A 24,416-nucleotide genomic window follows, 5' to 3' on the forward strand; every position below is an offset into this window, starting at 1 on the left:
TAACATTTCATGCTGGGTACTTTTGTTTTGTTGTTTTAAAATTTTATTTCTAATTTTTCCCTTTTTCTCCCCAATTTACACGGCCAATTACCCAACCCACTCATTAGGACTCCCCCTATCACTAGTGATGCCCAAACACCAGGAGGGTGAAGACTAGCACATGCTTCCTCCGATACATGTGAAGTCAGCCACCGCTGCTGCTGATGCAGTATTACCGAGCAGCCAGCGCACTCGGAGGACAGCGCAGCTGCTCAGCTCCGATACATCAGCTCACAGACGCCCTGTGCTGCAGACATCACCGTAGGAGTGATGTGGGGAGAGATCGCCATCTACCCACCCGGAGGGAGCAGGGCCAATTGTGCTCCCTCTGAGCGCCGGCAGCTTGATGGCAAAGCTGCATAAGCTGGGATTCGAACCTGCGGCCTCCCGCTCATAGTGGCAGCGCTTTAGTATGCAGGATACTTTTAATTAGAAAAAAAAAATCATGAAAAAGGACAAACACCACATGGTAACACATCTGTAACATCAGTGACTGTGACACCAATGACATTTTAGTTAAAATGGAAGATTATGTGAAAAGCCTGCCTCATTGGCAGTCAAGAGACCATGTGTAAGTACTTAAAATCAATTAAATAAAAGACATATGGCAATATATTTGACAAAGAAGTTGTGTAACCTGATGAAGAGACTTATCGTCAAATTAAAAAAATAAAATGATCAAGTATGGACTCACCTTCTCATTCTTTGAGATGCTTATTTTTTGATTACCTGTGACCCAGAGAACAGTTTAACAGAGCTAACAATATCTATGATAAAATATAATATAAGAGTCTTGATAACACCAGTGACCTAAAATCTTTGTGACAAAAACATTTTTAAAATAATTTTTAATTTCAAAATAAAATACATATTTTTTAAATGTAGTATGATGTTAATCATGCATATATTAAATCAGGATCTGTTTTATGAAGTCTCAAAAGTTAAACCTTTTAAAATATTTCTTTACACTAAAAATGTTTGCTCAAGTGTTGAAAATTGGTTATGTGATGAGTTTTTTTAATATGTGAAGCACCTTTGAAATATGATTTAAAAAAGGAAAATCATAGAAAAGAAGGAAAATGTGGTTTTAATATTAGGTTAACTGTGAAAATGTATATACTGTTTCTTGAAATTGTCGCTAATATTTTAGGGCTTTTTTTTAACCCTCCAGTCTTTGTGACATGGTTTCCCCACTCCACACTTGTCTATAGCATAGACTGTAGCTGTGTCTCAATTCAGGGGCTGCATCCTTCGAAGGACTCATTTGAAGGCCGATTACGTCACCGCGGTGTGACTAGGCTGTCCCATTTCGAAGACTGCTTCGAATGCGGCCGACGAATTTTCCTCGGAAACGAAGGATGCACAGGGTGTATCCTTCACAGCCTACAGTATCCCAAGATTCATTGCGCGCTGGCTTATTTCAGCACGAAAAGGGCGGAGTCAGCAGAGGAGTCGGCTGTATTATGTAGTTTATAGATATATAAATACTTATAGATAATATAAATATTATTTATATATTATATCATTTATATTATTAACTATATATATATATATATATATATATATATATATATATATATATATATATATATATATATATATATATATACATAAGTATTATTTAGTTTATATATGTAGTATCATGTTTATGTTGTTATATGTTAATAGTTTATAGATATATAAATACTTATATATTTATTTACATAAACTAAATTATATATATATATATGTTTATGTATATAGTATTTATATATATTTATATATACATATTATTTATTATACATATTATATAGTATTGTGTATTTTATATATATATATATATATATATATATATATATATATATATATATATATATATATATATATATATATATATAAAATACACAATACTATATAATATGTATAATAAATAATATAACATAATACTTTATTCTAATTTATTCTCTTTTTTCCAACTTCATTTCAAATGTCCTTTTATTTGTTTATGTTCAGTTCCAGCCGTTCACATTTAAAACATTTAAGTAATTGCACAGTTATTTAACCTGGACTTAATTAATTTGGTATTTTGTGGTCTGAAGCAAAACGAGAATCAAAATCTCTGGCTCATTTCTCAGCTCTGACTTTGGTTGTGGCGGGTAGAATCTCAAACAGGAAACAGGAAATACTCCGTAGGGTAGACTGTCCCGTTTCAGTACAGCCATCGCAGCCTACCCATCCTTCGAAGGACACACACCACAGGTCGGGCGCCCCCTGCTGTTCGGTTGCAGAAAGCTGTGTAACCCCACCCATCCCCATAGGTTTCAATGGCAAAATGGACAACTTTCAATCATGTTTTTTTCTAATATACTGTAATACTACCTCCACTATTTAAATGCAACAGATAGTGTAACGTCTGCTTATAATGTTATTTTTTTTTATTCCCACAGAACTTGTTTTTTTTTTTACGTTATTCAGCTCAATTAAAAGGAACAAACTAACGAACTAATTAAATAAATAAATAAAACGGATTTCATAGGTCTCTTCACAATCTGGCAAGCATCAAGTTTAACTCCTGAGACGCCTTGTGTTACTAAGCAACCGTTTGGTTTAAAATGTTTAGATATGAATGTTTGAAGCTCAGATTGGACTGAGAAGTTCAAGGCTGAACACGAGCGACTTTGATCTGCGATTTATCCTCAACTTATTTTACAAACTTTTACTCATTTTTACTCATTCTCACTACATTTCACTCAATTTGCACATTCTTACACATTTTTAAAACATTTCTCACTACATTTCACACAATTTTCTCACATTTTTACAATTTTTGTTACACATTTCTTACTCATTCTCACACATTTCTTCACTCATTTCTATCAGGGCTTTTCTCACCATGTCTTTTCCAGTTTTTTTTTTTTTCAGGGCTGGAGCTGCTGGACTACCTGGACTGGCTGGAGGAGCACCACCCCTATTTCCCCAGACCAACCGGTTGTGTCGTTTTTCACGGTAAGAAACAGCTTTTCTACACTAATCTCACATGTCTCCCACCACCCCCCTCCATTCAATACATTCAGTTCAAATATACTGCAAATATATGTAAAATATCTGGTATTGCTGTTTACAGGGCCCGGATGGGCTCCAACAGTGGCTTTTGTGTTCCTCTGCCCATCCTTTCCCCTGCATGGACCGGATGGAATTCCTCAGCGCCTCTACTTCCCAGCTACCTGTGAGTTTCTTATTTTCCCTTCTTTAATCTGGTTCTCTTTGTACATATGCAGCTGTACCTGACTGATCAGTAAATGAGTGGAGATTGGTTTGAGCAGCACTGATGAGGTTATTTGTGTTTTTCTGTTTATTTGCAGGCCTGGTCTACCCCTCTTTCTTTCCCATCGAGTGGGGGGACAGGTTCGAGTACTGGGAGTGGCGTCTGCGCAGCCATGCTGCACACCTGTGCTTCATGGAACTGACCTGGAGACTCTACCAGAAGACCAGGTTTGCTTTTTTAATAGACTTTATTAAAGATTAACATTCAAATACAACAAATTCAAAAACTTTCATTTCTGACTATACTTTTTCATTTAAAATATTCCAGGGATAATATTTGTTTTGTCTTATGTTCATTGTCGTTTGTCTTTAGGTTTGCCACATCTGCCTGCAGACAGCTGGATCCTCCATCAGACAAGGACAATGAACACACAGGCCCCTGCATTGCGCTCACAGAAGAGGACTGGGAACCACTAGCAAGAAACTTCGCGTCTGATTCAGCAGTATCCTTTATTTATTCTCTGTATATATATATATATATGTCTCTTAAGTTTCCTTTAAATTTTTTTTACAGTTAATAAATGTTCTTTATATTTTATAGAGTTAATTAATTATTTTTAAATTACTTTATGTTGAGTAATTGTGTGTAATTTTTAAATAAATGTAAATATTTTTTAAATATTATAATAAATATTATATATATATATATATATATATATATGTTATAATATTATTAAATAGAATATATATTTAAATATATATTTAAATAGTATTAATATTAATCTAGTCACAATAGGCCTGTCACGATAGGAATTTTTTGTTGGCGATATATTGTCCCAAAAATTATTGCGACAATTTTCTGTCACTAATATAATGATAATAGAATATACAAAAAAGAAGCAGACAAACATAAAAAAACAACAAAAAAGAAATTATACCCTTTTAAAGAAAACTAAATTTTAATAACCATATTATTGGAAATACATATTTTCTCTTTACCTACTGCAGTCCACACTGTGTGTATAGAGTCTCAGTTATTAAAGCATATGTCTGTTATTGCTGGCTAAAATACTCATTGTTATATTTGTGTACAAACATACAAATAAACACAACAGACGATATATATATAATTAAGGTCATGTCCATTTATTGTACGAAACATTGATAATGTAATCATTGTGACAGGCCTAAGTCACAGTATTCAATTAGTGCTTAGCTTTTAGTTAGTTTAGTTTTTAATTTTTTGTTGTACTTACTTCTAAACATATTTTTGATACATTTAGCTTTTTATGCAATTAGATTTTAAAACATAAGCAGTATGTTTTAAAATCAGCGTTAAGTGTTAAAAAACTGGTAAAATGTTAAATATTTTTAATAAGCTTTTGAAGCATTAAAATTTTTTTAGACTTTTAAATAATGTCTAGCTTTTTAACATAAAACGTTTAAAGTTATTATAATGTAAAGTTATTATAAAACATTAAATTGAACCTTTTTACGAGTTTAAACATTTATTCAGGATTTAGCTATTTTAATAAAAAAACAAAAACAAATGTTGATTTCTTTTTTGTTGTTATTGTTGGTATATATTTATCATATTAATATTAATAAACTCTTTTTTCACCTATATTTTGTCTCATGTCTTTTATTTCTCTTTCTTGTTTGTACACATAAGCTACTCAGCTGTGTGGCATTATTTCAGCACTGATACCAGATATACAAAACGCTATATAAAAGCTATATACAGTCTATGGTTTGAGCTAAATCAAGAGTTTATAAATGTTTGATCATACTGAGAAATATATGTATTTCCTAAGCACACAATAGTACATGTTTAGTACTGCAACCACAATGTTTAAAGCTTTTCAGCTCCACTTATCAGGATTTTTAAACTCAATCAGCTCACAGTAGCAGTAATGCCAGAAGTACACCAATATTTCTATTTTCTACACAATTTTCCTTAAATTTTCCAAAGTAAAATGCTGTTTTTAGCAAAACAAATAACTGCAAACAGAAGAACACAGACTTCGTACACTTCCATTTTACTATAGCAAACAGGATTGTCAATAAAGAAATTAAAATTACAAGATCAAACATTTATAAACTATGACTTTGCTCCAACGCTCCATAGAAACCAAATATTTTTGAGCTCCTTTTAAGCAGCAATTCTCACGCCCATATTTTTTTTAGATAAACCACCAATTCAAGAATACATAACGCACATAAGCATATAGATTATAATACACAAGCATGTATCTCTCACTCAGTAGGCAAACCATTTGTTTAGTACTTTTTTTTCTACATGTTTGATTGTCAGAAAACATGCACTCAATTAAATTTTGGCAGTCATTATTTGATAGAATAGACTTATCAGTTTATTTTGAAGTTTAACTATTGTGTTCTATTTTAAAACACTCTGATCTAAGGATATATTTAGGCTTTTTGAGACCTCTACAATCAGTGTCATACCTAAATACATTATATATATATATATATATAGCACAACACACACACACACACACACACACTTATGCGATTATCCTAGCAGTACATGAACAAAAAAAGACCATAAGTTACATATAAGTGATGTGTTAATTTTTGCAGGCAGGCCAAATACACCATATTTTAAATGAAAATCATTCTAACAATATACAAACTGCAATAATAACAAATACATTATAATAAAAAATAAGCTTTTCCAAAAGGTGTTTAAAACAAATCTATTAGAATTATAGCAAACTAACGGAAATAAAAACTTCTCTAACTCTGCCACCAACAGGACTACACATCAAGCTTATTTTAACCAGCTGTAATGACCCAATTACAAAGTATCCCAGACCCAAAATCCAGTCTTATTACTCAGGACGAAGCTTACAGATTCCACTTTTATAATACTCATAAGATATGACTGCAATGAAGGACCACAAACCACAAAGTCAATGACCATTGATAAAAGATAACCCTAAACTTACTTAACTTGGCCATCTTAAACACCGGACCCATTTCAGTGTCCATGATAAACCAAATACTTTAACCACAATTATTCCTTTCAAATATGTAATTGGCAGCAAATTAAATGAGGTAGTTGGCAACAAGACTGTCTATGTATATTCTACAGTCAACAAGTTAAGCATTACATCTGGTTCGTAAACCTAACTTTAAATTTAAAAGTTTTTGGGGAGGGTTTAGAAGCAATATTGAGTTAAAACGAAAAGCACTTAAGCAAAAACTGTTGTAAATCCCAGTAATGAGTCACTGTACATCAATTTACCACAAAGACAAGATGTTAGCCTTTATCAATTTTTATCAATATTTTATTGAAAATATGGAGCCAAGCTGTAATTTAGGCAATGCTCCCAGCATTTGAAGCAATCCTGGGCCACAGATCTGCACACTCCTTGGCCACGGGTCCTGTGATCGCAGAGCCTGGAAGAGAGAAAACAAAAAAATATGTAAAGGTGGACGACAAAAAAGCTTTTACACAAACATACACAGTTCTCTCAAGTATTAAATGTAATATTACCATACAGAAGAGAGAAAAAAAAAAGTACAGAACTTAAGCACTGCCTTTTACACTCAGTGGACAAACAATAAAAGGTGAAAACCACTGGAAGTTGTGTTTTGGTATAGCATTACCAAATTATATTACTTAAAACACACCAGTCAATGTAATTCTACTATTTATTTAAATATACTAAACTAATTCTTTAAAGTCAACATTTTTGAGAAAGTAAAGGTGTACCATCACAGATTGAGATTGAACAGTACAGATATTATAGCTGCCATCTCACCCATTTGCAATGGGATTCACTATTTCCTTCCACAGAAACTCACCCAGCCACTGGGTGGACGGAGCAAGTGGTTTTTAGGAGGAGTTAGGAAAAATATTCAATATTTCTAGGCCAATAAAGCCTTCAACAAATCAATGACACAGAGCCACACAAGTTAGAAAAACCTGCAATGCATACTACTAAATTAACTGAACAGCTCAATAGAACACATGCAAAATGCCTCAAGTAACAGATTTCAAACTGAATTCAACTCACCTTTCATTTCACCCTTGTTATTCACTATGACCCCCGCATTGTCTTCAAAGTATAAGAACACACCATCTTTTCGCCGGTACGACTTCCGCTGTCGAATCACCACCGCAGGATGCACTGCAAAACAAAGACAGACCCATTCATTTTGATGTTTAGTACAAACTAATTGAATCAAGCACAAATGCTCCAAAATAACCCACACCACCACGTTTTTACACATTTATCAGAGAATACTACTTTCATAGTTTAGGATTCCAATCCTTTACATGGTAGTATTTCAGCTCTGAGAGACTGCACCTCAGAGAATTAATAGGAGCACCTAATTTTCATCAACTAAAAATTTAACCAAAAGTACAAAAAAAGCAAGATAATCAAAGACTACATTAAAGACGAAGGATTATTTTAGATCATGTCTTTTTCGATGCAAGTGTGCATGAACCAATTTCACTTTTGTGATAACCTTTTCTTTGAAAAAGACAATATACACTGCAGTGGTGAAAACCTGCAAAACACATTTCGTATTCCTCTGAACACACAGGTTCAGTTTCAGATTAAGTATTTTGGTGCATTCCTAAATGAGTGGTTAAACCACTGTCGGGATGTTACTTCACAAAGCCAGAAGTGACATTTGTTCCAGACAATCTTAGACTCTCCAAAAGAAAGGAGTTTAAAGCCTGCTAAAAGCTTCCTAACAGTTATTACACCAAACAGTTGTTTCGTGTTAAGTGTACCACCACGGATTGAGATTGAACAGCACAGAGAATAAGCTGCCATCTCACCCATTAGCAATGGGATTCACTATTTCCTTCCACGACAACTCACTCAGCCACTGAGCAGACGAAGCAAGTGCTTTTTAGAAGGATTTGTGAGTGCAATACTATAGCTTTATTTGTAAGATGTAAACATGGGTTAGCTGCATAAATATTGGTGGTACTGAGCAACAGAGAAACTTCAGCCTTAAATATTCAAAATGCCCAGCTATACTGTGCCTTGTTGGTATGTCACTAGTTTTAGTAATTGCATCACCTCTGAATACATAGGCTATATTAATTGATGCAACAGTGAAAGTGGCAAAATAGGCACTCACTTTGCAGGTAATTAAAGCCCAGAAATCTTGCACTACACCCTTTCAGTTTAGAGGTGAGGACTGACCAACAAACATTGCTGTGTCTGGCTCTTACTTCACAGGCTAAAGTCTGGTCTAAAATATTCTAGTTAAAATTAGACATTATGATTTGTGACTACACTACCAAAAGTTAAAAATGTGTAAATGGGCAGCAATCAAGTAAAAGTCCAGCTTAACAACAGTGGATTGGTGTGGCGCACAAAAACTTAACACTAGTGCTGCACTGTAAAGGGTACCAAGATCAACAAGTATGCGGGCAGTGAACAATCAACACCAATACATAGAAAGATGAAGCATTTTTAAGCAAAAGTAAATAACTTGTTTGCAATCAGCTGCCTTTATATTCCTTGTATACATTTATATACTCACCCTTTTTCTTGAGCTCTGGTTTGCCTTTCTTCACAGTGGCCATAACCATGTCACCAACACCTGCAGCAGGGAGCCTGTTCAGACGACCCTTGATACCTTTGACGGAGATGATGTACAGGTTCTTGGCACCTAACAAATGTCAAAAACATATGTTTATGTCACAAAAACACTTTACATAAACAGTTATAGGACAATATTTTCTCAAATAGCAAGAGCAGGCTGCTGAATGCATAAGTTCTTTAAGGTGTTCCATCACCGATTGAGATTTAACAGTTACAAACAAAGCTGCCATCTCACCCTTAAGCAATGGGATTTATTATTTCCTTCCACGACAACTCACTCAGCCACTAAACAGACGAAGCAAGTGCTTTTTAGAAGGAGTACAGTAGAGTAATTTTTTTGTTTTACATATTGCCAAAAGTGCTCTTACAGATCCCTAAATAACCCTATATGCAAGGGAGTGTGAACATTTTATTCCAAGACATTTTGGATAATTTCTATTGGTGCCTTCCCTGCACATTTGACAATGTATAACTTCTATTATATAATAATTAAACTACATTGATTTCTCTTTATCCAGCAACAATTCACACTGCAGTGAACAATGAATAGAAGGTGTGACAGCAACAGCAAATGAAAAATAAATGTTAACTAACATCTTACAAAGCAGGGCAACTGTAAAACTATTAAAATCAGCACCCTGTTACAAACAGATTTTATAAACTGGTCAGCAACATGCTGCCTTACCTGTGTTGTCAGCACAGTTGATGACCGCTCCCACTGGGAGACCCAGTGAGATGCGGAACTTGGCTCCAGATGCTCCACCACGTCCTGAAAGAGAGAGATCACCATTTATTTAATCACTGACAGATTTGTTAAGTCAACCAAGCTCACACCACCAAATTCAGTAAATGTAAATAAACGTGTACCTGTAGGTTATGTGCTTGAAAAAAAATTGCTATTGAGTAGATTAAATGTAGACTACATATGAGTAACATACCATACAAGTTAAGCCTCCAAACTGTATAACATTACCTGACGGACTAAATAATAAAATCAGCTCAGAATAAAGAGAGTACATAAACTTAACACTATAAAAGACAGACCAATTTAATGTGCAATTGTTGTAAAAGAATCTTGCCATGTCAGAATGGTACAAAGAGTGGGCGAATGAAACCAGACACCTGAAGAAATTTTTAATGCCTGCCCAAATCTCCCTCACTGCAATATTTTTTTTTCTTACCCCATAGTTATGAAGACGTGTTCAGATTTACATAGCTCATTTGAAGGTGTACCATCACGGATTGAGATTGAACAGTACATTAATTAAAGCTGCCATCTCACCCAAGAGCAATGGGATTTACTATTTCCTTCCACGACAACTCACTCAGCCACTGAGCAGACGAAGCAAGTGCTTTTTAGAAGGATTTATGAGCGTAATACTGTTTCGAAAATATCGCTTAGGTTTATACAAAGATGTACATGTGGGTAAACTGCATACATATTGGTGGTTCTCTAAGAATTAAATTTCAGCTATACACACTCAAAATGCCAAACAATATTGGGTTTTGGTGATATGTCTGCTGGGAGGAAGAAGGTAAAGTGCTGAGAAATTAAATATTTAACTGTAACTTTAGTTATTGCTTTTTCTGAGAAGCAAATAGGTTACACCATGTTATGCAATGGCATAACAGTCTTAATTTATGTAGCTTACTTTTGGTGTTTAAATACCATAGCCTGGTGACATTAGAGGAGTGTTTTTTTCCGCATTAAAAACGGTAAAGAGACACATGCAAGGTATTAAGAAGAAAAAAGTACTTCTAGAAAAAAAATGCCACTAAAGTAATACTCGGCTACACGTGTGTTTTAAATAGTGACGCCTGGCTTCATTCACAACCACAGTACAGAAATGCCAAGCTGTAGTTAGCTAACCTAGCCTAGCTACGCTATCTCTGCAAAGAACCACAATTCCACATCAAACCTGCCACACACAGTCCTTTAAAAGCTAGGAGACCCAGTCTTATCCACAGTATTACCTTTTTATCCAACATCCAGCTTTAGATTAACCATGAGCTAGCTTCATGTAGTATCGTTAGCTAATGCTGTTCTCAACATAACTGCTACTCATACAGCTATTAGCCAGGCTAGGTAACTTTAGCTAGCCCACTTAGCTCCACAACAGACCGTCCACTACATTTTAACTTTGTTTTAACCCAAAATTAACACAATAGACCAAAGTATAAAACATTTATACCATAAAACAGCCGCTGAAAAGCTTCTCAAAACAGGTTTTGGCCTAAAACACCTTCCACCGCTCCCCGCTGAAGAGCCGCCGCTCCGTTCCTCCATCAGCGCCAAAACTTATAAACCATTATCATCAAAATTAAAACTAAAACTGCCTCCATACCGTCCAAACCGAAATCAGAAGGGCTTTGTATTATAGTTAAACATCGCAGTGTGAGTTTAAAGGTGTTATAAAGAGAGGATTAAAGCGGATTCAGAGACAGGCTCGCTCACCTCTCTTAGACATCGCGGCTGGAAAGAGAAAGGAAGGAGGAGAGGGGAGCGCTCGGAAATGACGCTCCGGCTCTCCGCTTTCAGCGCCACGGCGGCCCCTGCAGGCGGAGGAGCGAACTGCAGCATACTCCACTGCGCATGCTCAGACTCCTACTCAACAGTGTTAGTCGGTAAAACCTTGTTTTAGTTGGTCAGCTTCTTGACTCTAATGGAGGTCCATTAAGTTATACTGACCTAATTTAAAAAAAATACTAAAAATTGATATACATATTTGGGAATGTTCTGTTGTGATAAATGTAATTACAACAGGAGTAGCTTTATTGTAAGAGGTTTTCACTGTCATTTTGTCAATCACATGATTGATTGGATATTTATATTGGGAGTGCATGCTTTTTAACACATTGGCTACGAAATAACAAGCAGATAAGGACATTACTTCAGAAAGGGTATTGTAGAGTTTATACTTTGCGAAAAGTGTAAAAGTGAAAAGTTTACCTTTAAAATACTTTGAAATTAATCCATAGAATTTACCCAGTGAAGAATTGTCTTTTAAAATACAAGCCTGATGTGTCAAGTGGTCTGAACTATTACATTTTATTCAAATTCATTGTATTGATTATTTTTCTTTTACTTTCTAAGGTGTACTATTTGTTGTATTTAATTCTGAAAAATCCATTTATGATAAGTAATTACGATCAATCCATCAATCCACCCATATTTTGACGCAATGTAAAGAAAAACAAAAAGATTTGTTTTATGTAAAACAAAACGAAAAAAAGAATGAATGTGTTTTTTTTTTTACACAATATTGGTGATATACGGTGCCAATCATGTAGTAAACAAACCAAAATACTCTGTAAAGCATTTAGGTGCTCTTATATGGAGTGTTGCGGTATGGAATATGGAAACTTGCGGTTTCTGATACTGATGAGAGCCAGTTGCAGTGTAATGTTTCTGATGGTGTTTGCGACTGCACTTGAGGATACTTTTTAAAGTTGTTACAAATTTTCGGATTAACTAACCTTAATTTCTTAAAGTCATTTTTCTTTACTTAGTTGAGAAGTTCTTGCCATAATATGGATTAAAACATTATTTAAATAGGGCTAGTTACTGTATACCAACTTTACCTCTTCACAACACAACTGATTTAAGTTTAAGTAATTAATTTAAGTAATTAACTCTTAGTGAAGCACAGCTGTTAACTGTGAGCCATGCCAGGTGACTCTACCTCATAAAGCTGACTGAGAAAAAAAAGCCAAGGTGTGTAAAGCTGTCATCTAAACAAGAGGTGCTACTCTGAAGAATCTAAAATATAAAACATATTCTGGTTTGTGTCCAAACCTTTGACTGGTACTGTATAACTTTCATGAGTATTTCATATAATTATTTACATGTCTATAAATGTGCATCTTTAATCAATGACAACTTTTCACATTGATATACAGGATGAAAAAGCATATGTATTATATAGTTAATAGTAAATTGCATATAATAATCATTACTTATTAAAATATGCTCAGCATGAACCTCATTCTTTAGGTGAAAATGAAGATGTTTATTTATGTGTAATGCTGTAATATTTACAAATATGATTTTTACAAGCACTGCATGCATGTTGGTCGACACTGTACATTTAGTAATCCCTAAACAACCAAATCAACCGAGTTCAGAAACATGAACACAGAGACATCAGACAAGAAAACAAACAAAAAAAAAAACGGATGATTTCTGAAACTTGAGTGGCTGTATAGGTGCTCTGTTTCTGTTTGTGAAGGACTAGCCCTTTAAGTAACTGGATTCTAAACCCACCAATCCTGTCTGGATAGGGCTTTATATTCACATATTCAGTCTACAGTAAAACTTTTGGAGGTAGGTGTCCATGCACTGAGAAATATGATTATTGACTTCTCTAATATGCTGAGTATGCTGTTTACAAGACGACATCTATATCTCGAATAAGTGCATGTAAACACACTTAATGATTACTTGAATGGGGCTGTATAAGGTGTGGATTTAAGGTAAAACCTCCATTGAGGGGCTTGGTAATCTCAACTCTAAAACAGCTTTGGACCTGCATGCAGAATTTAGGATTCCAAAAAAATTCAACCCCCTGATTCAATACTGGTTTAGGCATGTTCTTATTCACTGTCAATCAGGAAAATCCCAAATGCCAGTCATAAAGTTGCTTAAAATAAAAAAATAATAATATTGCCGCAGTGCTGTAGAATGAACATGAACATAATGAAAAAAAGATAAGTTAACCTCACCAAAATATTAGACTGCCAGTGTGGTAGTTAAGAGGCTTAGACAGATTTAATGCTACAGTGTAAATGCCACGTGTATTGTTTACCACATAATGCAATAGCAGTGATTTTTAAAACACAGCTTAGATCCAGTTCTCTGGGCATGAAGCCGACTACAGAATGATACACAACCCTCAAGGGTCTCTGTTGTTTATCAAGATAAACAATACCAAATGCCCACTCTATAAACAATGTGCTGCATCTCTATAGGGCTTTCTCACACATTTTGGTGCTATATACAGTAGAACAATTTATAAGAAAATAACAAGAAAAAGCAATGTACAAGTAGCTTTTTTTCTTGTATGTAAAGAATGACATAACCGAACAGAAAAAGAAGCGTTTAACCCTGTTGAGACCTGCTGAATTAGAAGGGAACCACGGCGACTTACAAGGGTTGGACAATGAAACTGAAACACCTGGTTTTAGACCACAATAATTTATTGTCCCGACGGACAGTTCTGGTGGAAACAGGAGAGTTGAGGTGCACATTAAATTCTGCATTGATTTGGGCAGCCGTGGTTTTATGTTTTTTAAGATACAATCCGGGTTAGCACCCGAACATCCCTTTCAGACAGCTTCCTCTTGCATCCACAGTTAATCCTGTTGGATGTGGTTGGTCCTTCTTGGTGGTATGCTGACATTACCCTGGGTACTGTGGCTCTTGATACATCAAAAAGACTTGCTGTCTTGATCACAGATGCTCCAGCAAGACGTGCACCAACAATTTGTCCTCTTTTGAACTCTGGTATTTCACCCATAATGTTGTTGTGCATTGCAATATTTATGCAAAACTGCGCTCTTACCCTGCTAATTGAACCTTTACACTCTGCTCTTACTGGTGCAATGTGCAATTAATGAAGATTGGCCACCAGGCTGCTCCAATTTAGCCATGAAACCTCCCACACTAAAATGACAGGTGTTTCAGCTTTCAGATTGGCCAACCCCTGTACCTGTTCCTTACTAATGTCACATAATGCGCCTTATAATTCGGTGCACCTTATGTATGAAAATAGACCAGAAAATAAACGTTCATTGATAGTGCACCTTATAATCTGGTGCGCCTTTTAGTGTGAAAAATACATTAGTCTATACCTTTTAACTAAGTTAAGAACCATGTTTTCATCCAAATGCCTCTTTGACTTTTACTCCTTTGCCTTTATTACAGATCCCTTATAGAACCTATTTCTTAAGAGTGTTGATGCTTCGATTTAACACCCATATTGCTGCAAAGCCAAAACTACACCTTCACGCTTCTACCTGATGGCAATGATCAAAAAACAAAGTTTGATCAAAGTAACAAGAGACCTTTAAATCTTGAAGAATAACTTGTCATTCACGACTGATGGTGGTCCACTAGTTAACTAAACGAATGGGCTGCTGAACAATGGACATCTTAACTCATCAGAAACTCATTTTTACAAGATTGTACTTACAAGTTATGTAAATGTACAATATAGTGAAATCTCATTCGATCACATTTGACCTACTTTTTATTAGTCATCCAAGAGGGATTAACCATTTAACAAACACATTTTTTTTTAAAGGCATGAGTGCTGGAGGCCTCTAATACCCTTGACTGTGAAAGAAATGTTGGATGAGCAGGTGTCTGGATATTTTGGGACAGGTGCATGGCTTCAGCAGGTGTCTCGGCTCAGAGGGAGGTGGAAGAGGTCAGCGTTGGCAGTCAGGCCCAACGCAGGTTGTGTTTACCCTGGCCACGGGCATCTGCCGGACCTCCTGCTTTTCTCTTGGCCTGTCCAAAGAACCCCTGCCCTCATGGGATGACGTCCAGCCTTGGCAACAGCTCCCTCTGCCTCTCTTTCTCTCTCTCTCGCTCCCTCTCTCTTTCTCTCTCACTCTCCTCCATCTGTTTGGATGCATCCTCCTCGTCTGGCTGCTGGCTCGGCTCGCAGGTGGCGTGAGGCTGAGTCTGCCATGTGCCGTCACGGTAAGTGCAGTAGCACACGGTCCGCTCGTCAATCTCCACTCGCTCTCCGGCCGGGATGATGCGGTTTCCAGCGAAGCAGTTTGGACCTTTGAGGAAACACACAGAACATCTGGTCAGTAGGGTTGTAAAAAATTAATACGCCGGAGTATCACAATACTGTTTTGCAATATTATATTGATTTTCACAAAGTAGCAGTTCTGTTTTTTTTTTTGTTTACATGCAGCTTTTAATGAAACCTGCTAAACTTAACATGGCAACTGATAGTAATGGTCAAAGTTTGATTTGTACCTTGACTTGACCCACAATTTTTCAAAACACAGAATATAAGACACTGCTAATTTGCCCTGTTCTGGCCTGTCAAGACATATATCCACAATCAGAGTCCAAATGTGCAGTAAAGATAAAAGACATTTTCCTGAAAAGTGTAATGTTTCAACTATAGCTGGGCAGTTAATGATGATTCAAAACCAACATTCAGAATCTGTAACTAAACTAGACTTTAATCAATCAACCAGTCTATCAATTAACATTGTGGCCAAGTCAATATATATAATGTAGATAGCTTATTTAAGTAATACATTTTTTCTATTAATACTTTTTTAGTGTTAAACATTCTGACGTGTGCATAGTCATTAGGTGCTAACATTTCTAGACATTAAACCAGAAGAAACATGAAAGACTCAAATATCAAGCCAACTGAACAATAAAGGTCCTGCAGACGGTCTATTCAAGCCAGGCTGTCAATCACTTTATATCTTAATACAGTACAATATAGCAGAAAATGAAATACATATTAAAATCTGTCATTATTGGCACAGAGAAAACCAGCAGCTGGAAATAAACACTGGAAATTGAAAGAGTTTTAATGACAAAACATTTTGTAAACCTTTTCAAAAAGCCGCTCTTATGAGATCCTTTGTACCGGAAGAGAGATGAGGACAGCTAAAACTAAATCTCATAAGTTAAATTATGGGTTTATTTTATCTGCACTATTGGCACTTTAAATTACATCCTGTACATCTGCACATCGGGATACTTAAGACTTTTTGCTTAATAACTTTATAGGCACATATTTTCACTGTTCAATGAAAAAAGAGTATATTTCAGGTAATTTTGGAGAAGTTCTATTGGTCCATTCGTCAAGACATTTGTCACAGTGTAAGGGACAGTTTGCCTAATGATAGTAAGATGAGGTAACTGACCACTGGCATACAGTAAGACCCATAAATATTTGGACAGTGACACAATCTTTGTGATTTGGACTCTGCATGCCACCACACTGGACTTGAATTAAAACAAATGAGATGTAATTTAAGAGTAGACTTAAAGTGTAGATTTAATTTAAGGGGATGAACAAAAATATACTATAGGCCTAAAGTGTTTAATTACAAACATTTTTCTACAATTTTTTCCTTATTTCAGGGACTCAAGGTACTGTATTTTTGCACTATAAAACGCACCAGATTATATAAGGCACATTTTCAATAACTGTGTATTTTCTGGTCTATTTTCATACATAAGGAGCAGTATGCGACACTAGTAAGGAACAGAGGTGTCACCATGTTCGCCTTCTAATTCAGCAGGTCTTGCCACCCAGCTAAAGCTAAGCAAAATAAACAAAACTTTAATTCTTAAAAAAAATATATATTTTTTAACGTCAAACAAGTGGTGGATGTTCATTTACATAGGTTTCTCTCCTGAAAACTGTTTATTTGGGGGAGTAAATCGCATCTTTTTATTTACAGTAAGCTTAGATTTCCAGATTTCCATTGCGTGCAGCATCATTAGCATTAGCAGCTAACCACTAGCAGTTAGTGGCCAATTCCACCTGACAGCGCTACACTGAGAAACACTAAGTGTTCCGGTAAGCCAGGGTGATATTAGCTAGTGGTTCATCCCACGTAGCTTGTTTTAACACGGTAAACATACACACTACAGTCCGATATATTCACATCTGAATGATGAAAGGGCTATCTGTACTGTTCAGGCCTGTCCAAGCAATCTTTCTGCGTTTGGTAGAATCTGAGCAGAAAGTAAATCCCTGTACACTTCAGAACTTATCTTTCTTCTTCTGTCTTCTGTCAAATCATTAATCTTGGTGACCCAGGGACATTTTTTAGCCTAATGATGGTCTGTTTCACTTCCATTGAGAGCTTCTTTAAGCGCATGTTATGGGTTCACAGCAACAGCTTCCAAATGCAAATGCCACACCTGGAATCATCTCCAGACCTTTTAGCTGCTTAAATAATGATGGATTAGAAATAGTTCCTGCAGCCATAATATTTGACATCATTATTGACATAATTTGTACAATTACTTTGAGCTCCTGAAATGAGGAGACTTGTATTCCTAAACAGTTCATAGGATATTTTTGTTTAACCCCTTTAATGAAACTTAAAAATGTACACTTTAGTTACATCAGATTTACTTCATTTTAAATCCAGTGTGGTGGCATGCAAAGCCTAAATCATGAACATTGTGTCACTGCCCAAATGCTTATGGGCCTAACTGTATGTCTCATTTGTAAAGCTAAAAGACTGGCTGTCTTTCCTTGTCAATTTCAGCTACATGTGCTTTAGCTTTCTGTGTTTATTTACAGTTATGGAAGATATAATGATTCCCTTGCTAAAAAATAAACACCCAAGGCCAGCTAGTGATCCACAAAAAACATATCCTAAACCAGTACTAAGACTTAGACTTAGTAAAGCACATTTACTATCTCTTGACCAGCATAGGGTATGTTTTTCTTGGAAGACCAGCTAGTCTAGAGCTGGATTTTTTGGCACGACCTGTCTGCATGATAATCAAAACTAGTATCCGAGTTGTATATAGCGGAAAATGTACCATTTGCAAAATAATTATACTGTGACTCACACAGGAAATTTTTACTGTAGAAAAAATACTCTAGTGGTAGCTTCGGTAGCTTCACTTTTGGAAGACGCTGCAATGTCTATGTTTTCTATGGTCAATGAAACACACAAACACACACTCACACGCCAACACACATACACAATCTGTTCTTTTTATGCCTTCTGTTATCATGAACCGTCCCATGGCCCCTGGTGCCCCTGCTATCCCAGCATGCTGTGGGCTAGTTTCTATTTCTGGAGGACAGGTTGGTAGTAAGCAGTGTATTGAACAGTTCCGTTGCATCACTCTTTTTCCATTGCGCCACTCGGTCCCTATGTAATACTCACAGGAGCCCAGTGGATCAATAAAATGTGCATGACAGCGTGGACGACACATTTCCAGCATCATATCGTTACACACACAACCTTAACAACAATAAGCATATCATTGCTTATTGCATATCTTCAAAAATGCACATTTATATTGTGAAGCATTTCTAAATGTCCATGCATCATTAAATCCTAACACAATGTGAATGGTATGGTATTTTTCCTTTTTCTTGGGCATAGAAAAACACATGATTTTGCAGCACAGCTCTAGAGTGGAGCAACTGTCTACAGTGGCTTGCAAAAGTATTCAGACCCCTTGAACTTTTTTACAATTTGTCACCTTGCAACCACAATCAAAATCAATTAATGTTACACCTTTCGCTGCATTTATAGCTGCAAGTCTTTTAGGGTAGGGTAGCTTTAGTTTACTTCTTTGCAAAACAGCTCAAGCTCAGCCAGGTTGGATGGAGAGCATCTGTGAACAGCAATTTTCATGTCTTGCCACAGATACTCAACAGGATTTAGGTCAAAACTTTAACTGGCCATTCTAACACATGAATATTCTTTGATCCAAATCATTCCATCCTAGCACTGGATGTATTGTATTTATGTATACTAAATAAAAAAAAGTATTTTACACTGCATTTGTCTTAGTGTCTTATTCCAGTGGCAAGTAGACATTCAATAAAAACAAGACCTAAAACAAGCAAAAATCACTACTATATTTTTCACACTATAAGGTGCACCAAATTATAGGGCACACTATCAATAAGTAGGGGTGTGACGAGATCTCGTGGCGCGAGATTAAACGTGGCGATATGTCTCGTGGGAAGAAAAAAAATAGTTAAGTGTGGACTTTTTAAGAGGGATCTGGCAAGCTAGCGATACAGCGGGTAGCTGAGTAGTGAGGGCAGCTCTCAGCAGAAGAGGAAAATTCAGGCATTTGCATAGAACAGAGGTCACTAATGGGCGGACCGCGGTCCGGGTCCGGACCCAAACGTTGTCCAATGCGGACCCAAACCTACTGAGAAGGATTTAACTGTATACACCCTTTGCGGCGCAGTAAATCACAGACCAATCACGTGTGGGGTAAGATCACCAAACACTCTCTTCAGTCAATCAGAACTGTGCAGAGGCGGTAAGAAAAAATAAATAAATAAACACACTGCTCCTTGTTCGGATCGAACCCATGTCGCGGTCGTGAAAAACGCCTTTATAAGGAGATAGGGATCCCGAAAACGGGCGGAAAAACGAGAACTGGACCATACTGAATTCTAATTAAATAACTTACTCCTGGCATAGAAGATGCTTCTGCTACTTTTAAGTTGTATGTCTGGCTGCATTTTGGCTCCAGTGGAAACAATAAACGGTAACAGAGTGACCAACAAGACACAAACCATATGTAAATACTGTAAGTAAATCCTACAAGTGACTGTTTCGTAGGCAGTTGTACTAATCCCTTAGCTCTGTACTGTATTTAAAAACATGTTCTGTCTCTGTTTACACTTCAAGCATAGTCTTAATATGACTGGTTATTGTTATGAATAGTTAAATTACAAGAGATTTAGGAGAAAAAAACACAAACCATAGGCTTAATATGACTGGTTGTAGTTTGCACTTATTGTTTGCTCTATATAAGGCCTACAAAAGTTTTATTTTTATTTTTAAATCTTGTTTTTATTAAATCAGTGTGTGAGAGAAACCAGTCTGTTAATTGTGCGTTATATGATTTTGTCAAATAAAACTTTCAAGCCATTTTTCTTTTTTGACATTTTCTTTAAAATGTTATTTTTAAATCTCGTCTTGTCTCGTCTTGTCTCGTTCAGCAGGTCTCGCCGCTGGGTGTTTTTTTTTTGTAAGAACTAGATTTCCACTAAAGCTGGAGCATTAGCATTAGCGGCTACCTGCTAACTGTTAGCGACTAATGCTGCACGACAGCACTACACTGTTGGAACCCAGAGTGTTCCGGTAGACCAGGGCGATATTAGCTAGCGGTTCATCCCACGTAACTTGTTTTAACAAAGTAAAGACTACAGACTACAGTACAATACACTCCCCTCTGGACAGCCAAAGAGCTAGTGCTTAGCGACTAGTGCTAATATTGCTGTAGCAGTGCTAGACAGGGTTAGCAGCAGTCTACAGGACATTATTAATACTCACCTCTGAATGGTCAAAGAGCTAGCAATTGTTGTGGTTAGCGGGTAATGCTAATACTGCTGGAGAACTGAACTGAAACTCCTATAGTGCAAAAAATTGGTAAATCACAACTATATATTAGACATATATAACTTTTTGTTTAGAACTGATATCAGCTAATTATTGTGTCACTTTGTGCAGTGTGTGTGTACGTCTTACCGTTCTTACACACAGGACAGCAGTGGTTGGCTTCGTATGAGGGATCCACACAGTGCAGAGCAGGGCAGCCGGATATGCTGCAGTACACCTCCCGATTAGCCTCACAGCGACACTTCTCACACCGTGATAACTACTCCACACACACGAAACACAATCAGCACAAACATATTCATTAAACTGACCAAGACTCAAATAACACACCTGATCTTAACCCTAAAGTGAACTGGACTAACATTAAACTTGTGTAACACTGGGGAAGTTTAATCCAGGGTTATTATAAAATTACAGCATCAGAAACAGCTTTCTCATGCATTGTAAAACACAGCAGTACAAGGACAGATAGATGCTGCATGTATTATTATAAGGACAGACTGTTAGACTGTGTTATCTGTAGGTAGTAGTTTTAAAGTGAGTGATGGTGGTTTAATAACAGCCATTGCTTTACTGCACAGTAGGTCTGTTTATTTATTACACATTTTTGTACCAGTTGAGTGAATCACATGGTGAACTGATAACAGTTGAATACATGGTGATATCAGTATAATAACAGTATAATAGCAGTTTGTGCATGACTGTTAAAGTAGGCATTATTATTTTACAATGCAGTCCTGATGCAATAAGTTTTTTTCACTGGTGTGTGTGTGTGCTTAAGTGGGGTTTAGTAGCTTGTCATTTCTGGGTGACAACAACAGCATTTGTCCCCTACACGTTCCTGTATTGAAATGAAATATGTATAAAATACATTGAAAAAGATGTATGAAAAAAACATGTACTTTGTTGAAATTACAAATATATTTACAGTGGTATGAAAAATGTTGGGCACCCCTGAGAATTTTCATGATTTTCCTGTACATGACTGCATTGGTTGATATGATCAACAATTTCAGTTAAATGTCATATACTAGACAAACACACTGATATTTGAGAAGTGAAAAATTATGAAGTTTAAAGGATTTACAGAAAGTGTGCAATAATTCTTTAAACAAAATTAGGAAAGTGCATAATTTTGGACACCATTGTTATTTTTATTGATTTCAATACATTTAGCACTAATTATTGGAACACCTTTTACCTACACAAACAGGTGAATCTAATTATAAAAAAAGGTTAAGGTGCCAATTGCAAGTTTTTCTCCTCTTTGAAGATGAGGCAATAAAACAACTCTTAAATGACCTCAAAACAATGATTGTTCAACATCATGGTTTAGGGGAAGTATACAAAAATCTCAGAAATTTCAGCTCTCAGTTTCCACTGTGAGGAACATAGTGAGAAAATAAAAGACCACAGGCACAGTTCTAGTTAAGGTCTGAAGTGGCAGAACAAGAAAAATCTCAGATACGCAGAGGAGAAGGATAGTGAGAATAGTTATAATCAACCCACAGACCAGCTCCAAAGACCTACAACATCATCTCACTGCAGATGAAGACACTGTGCATCGTTCAGCTATTCAGCACACTTTGCACAAGGAGAGGCTGTATGGGAGAGTAATGCAAATCTTCATTTTGGAATAAAGTGCTGTGGACTGAAGAAGCCAAGACAAACACTTGCTCCCCAGAGTAAAATGGTGATTCCATCATGCTGTGGGGTTGTGTGATAAGTGCAGATACTGGGAATCTTGATAAGGTTGAGGGTCACATGGATTCCAGTCAATATCAGCAGATTCTTAAAAACAATGTTCAAGAATCAGTGAGAAAGTTGAAGTTGCACCAGGGCTGGATACTTCAACAAGACAATGAGCCTAAACACTAAACACTGCTGTAAATCTACTAAAGCATTCATGCAGAGGAACAAGGACAATGTTCTGTAATGATTGACCTGAATATTATTATAGAAAATCTGTGGTGTGATTTAAAATGGGCTGTCCATTCTCAGAAACCATCAAACCTGACTGAAATGGAGATGTTTTATAAAGAAGAATGATCCAAAATACCTTTAACCAGAAGCCAGAGTCTCATTGGAAGCTATAGGAAGAGTTTAGAGGCTGTTATATCTGCAAAAGGAGGAGGATCTACTAAATATTGATGTAATTTTTCTGTTTGGGTGCCCAAACTTATGCGCCTGTCTATTTTTTTATAGAATTATTGCACACTTTCTGTAAATCCAATATCTCTATATCTCTGTATATCTCTGTAGACCTACAATATCAGCTGACTAGGATTATCCTAACTTTTGCACATGGCAGTATATGCTAAATATGTTTAAATCCATAAACACTTTACAATCAGCACTTGTCACAATCCTTTAGACTCAACCAGAAACAACTGTCCACCTGCAGGTGTGCATCGGGCACTAATGGGTTTCACCCAGAACAGAGTAATAATCAATATCTAAACCTACAAGCTTTTATACACACATCCACACAAATACACTCATTAGGTCAATTTGAAGCCTCCAATTCAACTGATAAAATATACAATTTCCCGCAGAGAAAACCTGCATGGACACAGAAGGAACACACAGATAGGGAATTGAACCCAAGACCCCAGTGCTGAGAGGCAAACATACTAACAGTCAAGCCACGTGCCACCCAATATATACCTCATTTCAGCTTCCATTCCTCCCTTACTAACTCACCTTAAACTCCTCAAGCAGTCTGTAAGTCTTGCCTCCGTACACACACACTTTGCTGACGGCCTCACACACAGGGCAGCAGGCTCGGTACCTGACGCGAGTGCACCGGGGATGAATGCGTGGGCACTTTGGCCGGAAACACACAGGTCCGTTTTCAGTGCACGTGCAGGGGCAGGCAGCAGGGCTGGGCTGGTACACCTCCCCAATGCCGTACACAAAGCCCTGCTCATCAATGCACCATCTGCCCCTGTAGTCGCCGAACTCATACTCCAGTTCAGACCTGGAGGAGAATTCAGCTGTGGTGTGGAGAGAGAAGATCCAAATGCACAGAGCCAGACTGTGCATGGCTGCAGGTCCCTGCTTTTGCATGCTTTGGGTTTGGTATCACATGCTTTTGTTTCTTTCCAAAGCATGGGTGGTGCTTGGAAAACTGCCCAGTGACCATGTGCGTGGGCCAGTGGATGCACATGGTAGGAAAATCAACTAGGATCATTCCTGTGTTTATGGTGTAAACACAGAGGAATTTTCAGAAGATAACCTCAGTGTAATAAAAGACATTTGGGATCCTGTAAACACCCAAAACTCAGAGCATTAATGCAGAATTAGAAACAATGATATTTTAAGAAGCAATGATGCAATTACAGTAAGTAAATTAATAGAGGTACCTCATGGATTCACAGTGTGTAAAATAATACTATAAAAAGGTAGTGGTAATTAATGTTTGTT

At 36.6% G+C, this 24,416-nt stretch overlaps 2 protein-coding genes across 2 annotated transcripts; both read right to left on the minus strand.

Moving 5' to 3' along the window:
- Nucleotides 1-6,565: 6,565 nt before the first annotated feature.
- On the minus strand, nt 6,566-11,439 carry rpl23 (ribosomal protein L23). Its single transcript, XM_007234434.4, has 5 exons — nt 11,335-11,439; nt 9,565-9,648; nt 8,818-8,946; nt 7,326-7,439; nt 6,566-6,705 (listed from the first exon to the last, which is right to left on the minus strand). Exons 1-5 carry the CDS (start codon nt 11,345-11,347, stop codon nt 6,623-6,625), a joined length of 423 nt encoding a protein of 140 aa, XP_007234496.1. The 5' UTR covers nt 11,348-11,439; the 3' UTR covers nt 6,566-6,622.
- Nucleotides 11,440-15,109: 3,670 nt separating this feature from the next.
- Nucleotides 15,110-24,065, minus strand: si:dkey-283b1.7 (brorin). The gene is made up of 3 exons (XM_015601615.3): nt 23,694-24,065; nt 21,120-21,249; nt 15,110-15,671 (listed from the first exon to the last, which is right to left on the minus strand). The coding sequence occupies exons 1-3, from the start codon at nt 24,057-24,059 to the stop codon at nt 15,412-15,414; spliced, it is 756 nt and encodes a 251-aa protein (XP_015457101.3). The 5' UTR covers nt 24,060-24,065; the 3' UTR covers nt 15,110-15,411.
- Nucleotides 24,066-24,416: the final 351 nt, after the last annotated feature.

This window comes from Astyanax mexicanus, chromosome 19 (assembly GCF_023375975.1).
Source record: "Astyanax mexicanus isolate ESR-SI-001 chromosome 19, AstMex3_surface, whole genome shotgun sequence".
Lineage (NCBI taxonomy): Eukaryota > Metazoa > Chordata > Actinopteri > Characiformes > Acestrorhamphidae > Astyanax > Astyanax mexicanus.